The 10,870-nt window shown below is 45.3% G+C and overlaps 1 protein-coding gene across 1 annotated transcript; it reads left to right on the plus strand.

Annotated features, from left to right (window-relative positions):
• Positions 1-251: 251 nt before the first annotated feature.
• Positions 252-10,387, plus strand: MANF (mesencephalic astrocyte derived neurotrophic factor). The gene is made up of 4 exons (XM_077821573.1): positions 252-450; positions 3,505-3,632; positions 5,671-5,812; positions 9,951-10,387. Exons 1-4 carry the CDS (start codon positions 363-365, stop codon positions 10,133-10,135), a joined length of 543 nt encoding a protein of 180 aa, XP_077677699.1. The 5' UTR covers positions 252-362; the 3' UTR covers positions 10,136-10,387.
• Positions 10,388-10,870: the final 483 nt, after the last annotated feature.

The raw sequence follows: 10,870 nt of genomic DNA on the forward strand, positions 1-10,870 counted from the left end.
GGGACTTGCCCCGCACAAAGATGGCGGCTGCACGAATTCCATTATGCGATCATGCTCCGCACAAAGATGGCGTTTCCTGGCGGTTGTTCCGTTTCCTGGACACCGGCGGCTGAAGCCGTTCCGTGCCCCTCGTCCAATCTGCGGCCGCCAACTCTCCCGTCTCGGCTGCCGACCGACCAATCGGGAAAGGGAGCGTGTAGGCCTATGGATGGGTGGGCGAATGGGAGCTCGAAGTGTGAGGGAAGCGCCAGGAACATCCAATGGGGTGGGGGATAGGCGGTGCATGTTGTCAAGGAACCGGGTGCGACGGGGTCTCGCAGAGCGGCGTGTGCGCCTGAGGAAGCCGGGAGCGCCGTGGCAAGATGTGGGTGGCTAACGGGCTCTGGGCGGCGCTGGCCCTGATCCTGCTCCCGGGCGGCAGCCGGGCCCTGCGGGAGGGAGACTGCGAGGGTGAGCGAGGGGCCGGCGGGTGTCCCTGCCTGGGGCGAGGGGCTGCGCCGGGGCTGGCTCGGGAGAGTCCCTGGCCTCGTGGGGCTGCTTTTCACCGGAGGCTCGGTGGGCTGGGGGCTGCCGGACGCTGCGCGGGGCTGGGAGGAGTGGGGCTCCTGGTGGGGGAGGGCTCCTTGAGCTGCCTGGGGTCTCCTGGGCTGGAAGGGGTTTCTTGAGGGGCTACCTGGAGGGGGAGAGGTGTGCCTGAGCGGGAGGGGAGCTGCCCGGGGGCTCCCTGAGGTGCTGGGCAGTCTCCGAGGGAAAAGGCCTTAGTGAAGAGCAGCCCAGGAAGGCGATGGGAAGCTGCCTCTTGTCACTGTCTGTTGGAACTGGAGTGTCTCCTGCCTAGCTCGGTTCCCCGTCACTGGAGGCGCATGGTCTGGCTTGTCTGTGAAGTTATCGTGTGTGAGGTAGGGGTAGGTAACTGGCTTGCTATAAAGTGGGGAGAAGGGCTGAAGAAAATGTTTGAATGGTCCTATGCCCTGAGGAGGAATAATGCAGGGGAGGTATGGCAAGAGATAGCACATCTAAAGGGGAAACTTCTCTGAGATCTTTAATTACTAACCAGACACACCTGTAGACATAACTGAGCTACAAAGCAAAAATTAAGCTTTGTCCTTCATAGCAGCTTTCTGTTGTCTCCATCCGCCTGTTTTAAAACACCTAACCAAAACTTTTGCTTGTTTATATCAGAAAGAGGGAGTCCTGATTTTGCAAAGATCTGTGGAGGCCCTCATAGTGATATCAGCCAGGACTGCAACTCTCTCTTACATGCACCCAGTTGAGAAGAGCAATTCTGAGACCAGGGTCCAAATATTTGAAGCTATTTTGATGACTGTCTTCAAGTGTCTAAATACCTTTAAAAATCTGTCTCTAAGACTGATATTTAGTACTCTACCCCCTTGGTTTTTTGAATTTCTCTCATTTCACAGTTCACCTTCATTAAAGATCCATTTAATACTCAGTTCTTCGCTTCTCTGTTCTATCCGAGGTTTAGGGTGTTTTCTCTGTAATAGCTGATAATCTCCAAATAAAGCAAAGTAGGGAGCGTGAGGAATATTCTGATTAAAGGTTTTCTGATATGGAAGAACTTCCATAGGTAAGGAAGTGAATTCTGAACCTGAATGTTGGCAGGTCAGTAAAGGAGAAAGTGAATCTTGACTGTTTTCAAGTGTATTTGTAAATTAGAAGCCTGACCCCATAAGTGAAACGTAATTTTAAAAAACTTTGTCTCCTTACATAGCATAAATGATACCATGGTGACTAACACAATAGAAATCATATAGGACTGGTCACCATTATACCCTAGTTCAGGTAATATATATTGTACCTTTTATGCTAAAGGGTGCCAGTGTTCAGCTAATAATACAAACTGCACCCCGTTCCTTGACAACACACACACCCCATCCGCCACCCCATTGGGTGCTCCTGGTGCTTCCCTCACACGTCGAGCTCCCATTGGCCCACTCCTCCATGGTGCACCACTGAAATGCATCAGCCTCTTAGGTTTGAATTACTTAACAGCACAGAAGAGTTACGCAGCAGTTCTTAAGTGAAGAGATTCTGCAGATGAAACTTTAAGGGGAACTTTAAAGATGTAGTTATCCAATTTGGAATTTCCCTGCAGTTCTGGAATTTTGCACCACTACTGCTGCAAAAAATGCCATAGTCTCTTTAATCAGGGATTAATTTTTTCACCTCATCTGAAAGATGGCATCTCCAGTGCCCTGTAACACCACGCTGGAACTCGGGTTCAAGAGTAAGTCAGTCACCACTATCGTTCCCTGCAGCACCTGGAATCCAAATACCAGACCACAGCACAAGAACAGCGGACAGCACTATGTGGGAGAAGAAACGTGAAATGGCCAAAAAAGACGCTGTGCATGTAGAAAAAGTTCAGCTACCTATTTACTTCAGGTTATGCTTTCTGCCAGTGTTACATATTTGAAGTGCAAACTTCTTCTTGGTAGTGTGCGGCTCAAATAGGTGATCCTGTATTTTTCAACTCCTTATGCCCTCCCTTGACTTAAAAATTGAGTGAAAAGTTGCTGAAGGCCATAGAGATTGGTTGATTCCTTCTCCTGATATCAGTAAAATGTATGGAAGGCCTAACCTGTGCCATTTTTTCCACCAGAGATAGGGTCAGCGTTTGACAGCTTGTCTCATCATTGAAAGTAACAGGATTGCAAGAGTGCTGCTGAGGGTCTCATTTGGCCCACAGAATTTTTCATACTAGTGATGTTGAGGTCAAGATTGAGTTTCCAAAGCTGATACTCTTAAAGAAAGCATTTTTTCCTTTTGTAAACTGAGTGGATTTGATCTGTAGTCACTGAGAGACCATTAACAGGGAGTCGACAGTGCCATATTTAAAGTCTGTTATTTTCAGAATAGCGTTGCATATTTAAAGTCCTTGGATTGACATTGAGTTATTGTTTTGGGAGGGAAGGATAAGAAAGCCTGGCCATTAAGTTGGCTCTTCCCACCCACCACTTATAGAGGGAGCACTATTGTTTGCTGCTAGCAAATCTGCACTGTATTCCCTCGGCTCAGTGGTTCTCAATTGGTACCTGTGGCCCAGTCAGCACAGAGCTGCATCCCATGTGACATCTGCAGCACCATAGAGGTAGTATTGGATGCGGTCCACAATGGTAAATAGGTTGAGAACCACTGCCCCAGCTGAATCTGTTCTGCTCTTCCAGTACAGTACAAGTGCCATTGATGGGATCTCAGTGGATCTGTTTCTGTTCTAAGTATTAGCGAGACAAGGTGGGTGAGGTGTATAAGTATATGAATGATATTTGAGTCACCTGTCCTCATTCATGCTCTAAAAGATATTCTATGATGTAATTGTCATGTGTGCAGCTTCAAGGGAATAGGTTCTTGGTCACTAATGCAGCATCCTAACCTCATTCACAAACCCCTTCATTCTCTTGTTTTTGTACAGGAGTTTTCCCCAAGTGCTACTTCCAGATTAGTGCAAATGTAACAAATTTTTCCATCTTTTTTCCCCATTAGTTTGTGTTACATTCCTGGGAAGGTTCTACCAGAGTCTAAATGACAAAGATGTTGAGTTCACACCAGCTAGCGTTGAAAAAGAACTCTTGAAATCCTGCAAAGAAGCAAAAGGCAAAGAGAACCGACTGGTAAGTAACAATGATCCATCACCATCTCTTTTGCAGAATAATTCATAAAACACCTGGGAGGTAGATAGAAACTGGGAGTCTCTCACTGAATGGTTGTGTATACTGCATAGGCCTATATAGGGAAGATTTGAGGAGGAGTGCAGTCCCTCTCCACCATAAAAATAAATTGATAAAAAATAAATCAGTACCAGTTTTCCTATTGCTTGACCTCATTTCTGCCTGTAACTGAACTGCAGTGAGAGAGTTTTTCATTAATGATCTGGAGGATGGTGTGGATTGCACCCTCAGCAAGTTTGCAGATGACACTAAACTGGGAGGAGAGGTAGATAGAATACAGAGGGACCTAGACAAATTAGAGGGTTGGGCCAAAAGAAATCTGATGATGTTCAACAAGGACAAGTGCAGAGTCCTGCACTTAGGACGGAAGAATCCCATGCACCGCTACAGACTAGGGACCGAATGGCTAGGCAGCAGTTCTGCAGAACAGGACGTTGGGGTTACAGTGGACGAGAAGCTGGATATGAGTCAACAGTCTGCCCTTGTTGCCAAGAAGGCTTAACAGCATTTTGAGATGTATAAGTAGGGGAATTGCCAGCAGATCTAGGGACGTGATTGTTCCCCTCTATTCGACATTGGTGAGGCCTCATCTGGAGTACTTTGTCCAGTTTTGGGCTCCATGCTACAAGAAGGATGTGGAAAAATTGGAAAACGTCCAGCAGAGGGCAACAAAAATGATTAGGGGACTGGAACACATGACTTATGAGGAGAGGCTGAGGGCACTGGGATTGTTTAGTCTGCAGAAGAGAAGAATGAGGGGGGGATTTGATAGCTGCTTTCAACTACCTGAAAGGGGGTTCCAAAGAGGATGGATCTAGACTGTTCTCAGTGGTACCAGATGACAGAATGAGGAGTAATGGTCTCAAGTTGCAGTGGGGGAGGTTTAGGTTGGATATTAGGAAAAACTTTTTCCTTAGGAGGATGGTGAAACTTTTTCACTAGGAGGGCAGTGCGGGGAGCGATAGCTCAGTGGTTTAAGCACTGGCCTGCTAAACCCAGGGTTGTGAGTTCAATCCTTGAGGTGGCCATTTGGGTCAAAAATTGGGGACTGGTCCTGCTTTGAGCAGGGGGTTGGACTAGATGACCTCCTGAGGTCCCTTCCAACCCTGATAGTCTATGATTCTTACAAAATTTTACTTTCTACTGTACCCCTTGAGCATTACATGATGCATCTAGATTGCCATAGAAACTATGTTTAAATAATAATGCTTATCAACCCTTGAACTGAAAAATGGGCAAAGGAAATTAACCCAAAAGGAAGTGCTAATTGAAAGCAGTTCAAAATGCTTTCACAATTAAGTGACCCGAGTAGAAAGGACTTCCCCTATCTTTGAAGAGAACTAGGAGTGACTTTGTCAGACATACTTAGGGACATACTATACTTCAGACAAGTTGTCCTTGAACTGAGAAAACTCTGCCTTCGGGCCAGTTCAGATAAAATGTCACTCGGAGGAACTAGGACAACCAGCCTCAACATAATGAGAAATCAGCTTTTCTCATGGCTCTAATAGGACTCATGGAGAAATATTCTGTACCAGTGAATGTGAAATTGCAAAACTATGCAACTTAGTCTGTCAAAAATACATATGACAAAAGGCCAAATAAGCCATTTCTTGGTGGCATGTTCTTTCTGTTCCTTATGAGTGAAAATAAATCTTCCCCTGGAGCTGAGGTGCTTCCAGGAGGTAGAGTGAAAGTGGGGCTGTGGTTCCTGTTCCCCCTTCACTTTGCTTGCTCTAGAAATCCAAACCAAAGCAGATTGTTTCAGAGACTCTGCCAGTAGTATTGTCCTCTCCTCTGGATAAAACAAATTCTGAGATAAAATCATGGCAAGACTGTGAGATTTGTATGGCAGAAAGCTCAGTGTCTCTGGCACAGAGGAGGGAGGAAGCAACCAGGAAAATCAGCTGAATTCTTCTGAAAGGATTCTTTTCCCTCAGCATCACTAGACGCTTCATACTTTTCCTTTTTACCACTCTAGTGCTATTACATTGGAGCCACCAGCGATGCAGCCACTAAAATGGTTAATGAGGTATCAAAACCTCTGAGTCACCACATCCCTGTGGAAAAAGTCTGTGAGAAACTGAAGAAGAAAGACAGCCAGATCTGTGAGCTAAAATATGGTAAGTTTGGGGAGGTGTTAGCTATCGGGTTAAATGATTGGATTTTTCTGCAGTATGGATCTTTGTTCTGATAGGTAATGTACTTGCACCCAATCCCTTGTATGGATCTGCTTCTAATCTAAAACAGGCTTAAGTGGCTTTCTTTTGAAAGCTAATGAGGTGAAGCTACTTGCTCTTAAATTCTTCAGCAAGATCAGCAGAGTAAGTATTATGACAGATAACTTGAGCTGACCCCTGTCAGAGATGTTTGAATGGTCAGGCAGTAGCACAAGTATGTGTACTAAATGTTCCTGGAGGCTCCTCATAGGGTGATTAGGTGAAAGTTGCTGTCTGGCACTGATCCAACTCTGAGGGTTCCTGCACAGACATGGGTTTGTATAGTGTACAGCATTGCTTATGCCCAGGATTAGCCCAAACCCTTGCAGCTAGACTCTTAAAGGGTGCCTAACTACCTGTATAGGTGCCTAGGTCCAACATTTAAGCATCACTGACATTCATGAAACCAATGCTCAGCTGCTGCCTAACCCTGCGCAAGTCCTGATACTGCCCTACAGCTATCAAGTTACATGGAGCCTTAGGTCATGCCTAAACCCTGCCAGAATTTTCAAACAAGGTAGCCCCCACCTCTTGCCTACAGGGCCCAATCCAGGAGGTGCTTAGAGCACACTCTTAATTTTGCTCTTGGCCATCTTAGGCAGCTTCCTGCTCAGGTTGCTGGCTTCTGAGAATCTCTTTCTTGGATGCCTAACTCTTCTCATACAATTGGGCTTCTTGTTACCAAACCCTATCAAAGACATTTACAAGAGACTCTTTCATTTTTAAATGGTCCCTCCTTGGTTCCTTAAAAGTCTGGCTTCCAGTTCTGCTCCACTGAAACGACTCATGACAGTCCATTAATGAGGTCTTCCTTGCCAAGCCTAATTAATGGTCGGTCTCGCAGCCCTCCATGATTGTCCTCTCCTAAGTGATCTCTACCTTGGTGGCCACTCCTTCAGAAATATCTCTTTTTAGTTTCTAGGTATCTGTCCTTGGGCTCTATTTTTCTGTGCTTGTTCTCTGAGTATTCCTATCCACTCTCTCATCACCTCTATTTTGATGATTCTCAGATCCATCTCTTCTTCTGTGCAAGCCACATCTTTGTTTTGTTCTGTCTTCTCATGGATATTTGTCTGTTTACTAAGAAGATCCGTTTGTCATGTTTCTCTTATCTTTCCTCCTAAAACCTCTCCTTTCACCTCTTGAGATGCAGAATTCCGCTGTCCTCTCTTATCATCAGAGTTTGCAGCTCTTGAGATTACCCTTGAATCCTCACATCCAGGCTTTCACTAAACCTTATGTTTCTCTCTAATAGATCAAAATAAAAATCTGCCCTTTTCTTTCTGTGCTCACTGCCAAAACCCTAATTCATGCCTTGTTTCTGTCTCATTTGAACTCTTGTAACCACCACCACCTTTCTGGTGTCCCAGACTCTCTCCCCTTCACTGGGTCCAGTCTTCAGCAGCTGAATATAAGAATGGCCGTACTGGGTCAGACCAATGGTCCATTTAGCCCAGTATCCTGTGTCTGACAGTGGCCAGTGCCAGATATTTCAGAGGGAATGAACAGCACAGGGCAATTTTGAGTGATCTATCTCCTGTCATCCTGTCCCTGCTTCTGGCAGTTGAATGGTTAGGGACACCCTGGAGCATGGGGTTGTATCCCCAACCCTCTTGTCTAATAGCCATTGATGGACCTTTCCTCCATGAACTTACCTAATTAACTTTTTTTAAAGCCAGTTACACTTTTGGCATTCACAACATCCCATGGTAAAGATTTCCATGGGTTTAGACTGCATTGTGTAGACAAGTACTTCCTTACGTTTGTTTTTAAACCTGCTGCGTGAACCCTAATTCTTGTGTTGTGTGAAAGAGGTAAATACTTTTGTTCACTTTCTTCACACCATTCATGATTTTATAAACCTCTATCATTCATCTCTTTTCTAAGCAAAACAGTCCCAGTCTTTTTAATCTCTCCTGATATGGAAGCTGTTCCATACCCATAATCATTTTTGTTGCTCTCCTCTTCCAATTCTAATACATCTTTTTAGAGATGTGGCAACAGAACTGCACGCACTATTCAAGGTATGGACATACCCATGGATTTACATAGTGGCATGATGATATTTTCTGTCTTAGTATCTATCCCTTTCTAATGATTCCTAACGTTGTTACATTTTTTTGACTGCCACTGTGCATTTAGAGGATGTTTTGAGGGAATTATTCACAATGATTCCAAGATCTTTCTGGTAACAGCTAATTTAGACCCCATCATTTGGTATGTATAGTTAGGATTGTTTTCCAATGTGCATTACCTTGTATTTATCAACACTGAATTTCATCTGCTGTTTTGATGCCCAGTCACCTGGTTTAGTAGCTCTTTTCAGTCAGGTTTGGACTTAACTATTTTGTGTAATTTTGTATCATCTGCAAATTTTGACACCTCACAGTACAGATCCATGGGGGACCCTACTATTTACATCTCTCCATTATGAAAACTGACTATTTATTCCTATCCTTAATTTCCTGTCTTTTAACCAGTTACTGATCCATGAAAGCCCCTTCCTTCGTATCCTATGACTGCTTAAGAGCCTTTGGTGAGGGACCTTGTCAAAGGCTTTCTGAAAGGCCACTATATCAACTGGGTTGCCCTTGTCCACATGCTTGTTGACCCTCTCAACTAATTCTCATAGATTGGTGAGGCATGATTTCCCTTGATAAAAGGAGTGTTGACTCTTCTCCAACATACCATGTTTATCTTGGTGTCTGATAATTTTGTTTTTTGCTATAAGAAAAGGAGTACTTATGGCACCTTAGAGACTAACCAATTTATTTGAGCATGAGCTTTCGTGAGCTACAGCTCACTTCTATAGTTTCAAACAATTTGCCTGGAACTGAAGTTAGGCTTCCTGGCTATAGTTATCAGAATTGCCTCTAGAGCCTTTAAATAAAAAAAAAAAAACTTTCCTTTTCTGTTGCTCTGACTGCATCAGTCTGACACTGCCGGTCTCATCACTGATTCCATGTGTCCTTGTGCATAAAATTCAGCCTTGTTTGTCTTCCATTGCGATTCTCCTTCTTGCCCTGCCTCATTACAAAATATCCTTTGTACTTGTGTTTAAACCTCATTTCCATTTTCCCCTCCCCCTCCTTTGTCTGTCTTCATATTTCATTTCATTTTCATGTAAATTATAAAACACTTTGAGGCAGGGATTCTCTTTAATCTCTACAAGAGTAGGCCTTCTCCAGTGAAAGACATTAAACACAAGCAACTCAATCAGTGAAGGTAACAAGCCAATCACGTGTCTTTAAGGGCATGGCTACACTTCCAGATGTAGAGTGCTGTGAGTTAAACCCGCCTTCGTAGAGCGCAGTAGGGAAAGCGCTGCAGTCTGTCCACACGAACAGCTGACAGCGCATTGGCGTGGCCACATTTGCGGCACTTGCAGAGGCATTGGGAGCAGTGCATTATGGACAGCTATCCCAGCATGCAAGTGACTGCAACGTGCTTTTCAAATGGGGGCGTGGAGTGTGACAGGGAGTGTGTTGTGTGTACGTGGGGCAGAGAGAGTGAGTTTTTGGGGTGGTGTCAGCATACTGTCTTGTAAGTTCAGACACCCCTCCCCACCCCCGACTCACACACACTCTCTCTCACTCAAAACAAACAGTAAATGTTTGCTTTCTTTCACGGGCTTCTCTACAACGGAGCTTTGAAAGGGCATTTCCACATTCCTGCAGCCAATATCACAACAATGACAAGAGCGGCCACTTGCCTTAAGGGGATTATGGGACATTTCTGGAGGCTGATCAGAGCACAATAAACCAACACCTTGTTCACACTGGTGCCATGGCGCTCCCACGGGGGCACAGCAAACGTTATTCCACTCACCGAGATGGAGTACCAGCTGCGCTGTAGCCACAGAGTCAGAGCGCCCTACATGTCTTGCCAGTGTCGATGAGCTAGTGCGCCTGGGGCTCCTTTATTTCGCTGTAACTCGCAAGTGTAGCCAAGCCCTTAAAAGCTGTCAAAATTAACATCTTTCTTATCAATTTGTTGTTGCTTATTTTGAATAACTGATATTCCTCCCTCTCTCTCTCCTTAGACAAGCAGATTGACCTGAGCACTGTGGACCTGAAGAAACTGAGAGTGAAAGAACTGAAGAAGATCCTAGATGACTGGGATGAAACATGCAAGGGCTGTGCAGAAAAATCAGACTATATTCGTAAAATCAATGAACTGATGCCTAAATATGCACCAAAGGCAGCCAGTTCACGGACGGATCTCTGACCAATGTAGTGGCCTCCATCATCCTAGCACCTCATTCAAACTACATTAGTCTCTTTATTTTGTTTCTTATAAAGCCTTTTCTGTAACTTATTTAAGTGGACTCCTAAGGCTCTGACAGTTGGAGCAGCTGTGAAATGCTCATTCAACATCCTTGTTGTGTCATGTCCCTAGTTTGTATTTCTCTTGGTTCTGCTTTAGTTTAGGACATCACAATCTGTATGGGATTTTTTTATTAAAGTAAAAAGAAATCTACTCTTTTTCTACTAAATCTGAGTTGAAAGTAGTTCAGTAGAAGTCACGAACAGGTTCAGCTGAAGCTAGTCTGCTGAAACTAGCAGTAGTGATGTTTTAGTGCATAAAATTGAGCTTGTCTAGCCCTGTGGGCATACACACCTCCAAGCTGTGGTGTAGGTGCAGTCAGGCTGGTCTCAAGGTGTGGTAGAGATTTGCTGTGACACAAGACCATACAAAAGCTTCACTGGGAGTCACAGACTCCAGGCAGGGTAGGGACTGCGCCTCTAGCGCTGTCTCAGGCGGGGGGAGGGGTTAGACCTGGGCCTGCAGCCTGCTTGTGTAAATGCAGCTTTACCCCAGCCCTGCCTGCTGCAGGGTGTTTAACAGAGGAAAGGGGAGGGGTGTGTGTTCCTTGCCCAGCGCAGCAGGGGGGCCGGGGCCTGGGGCGAAGCGCCTCCCTTCAGGCGCTGGGCCGAGGCCGTCGCGCCCCCCGGGGCTGCT

The sequence above is a fragment of the Eretmochelys imbricata genome, chromosome 7, assembly GCF_965152235.1.
Source record: "Eretmochelys imbricata isolate rEreImb1 chromosome 7, rEreImb1.hap1, whole genome shotgun sequence".
NCBI classification, from domain to species: Eukaryota; Metazoa; Chordata; order Testudines; family Cheloniidae; genus Eretmochelys; species Eretmochelys imbricata.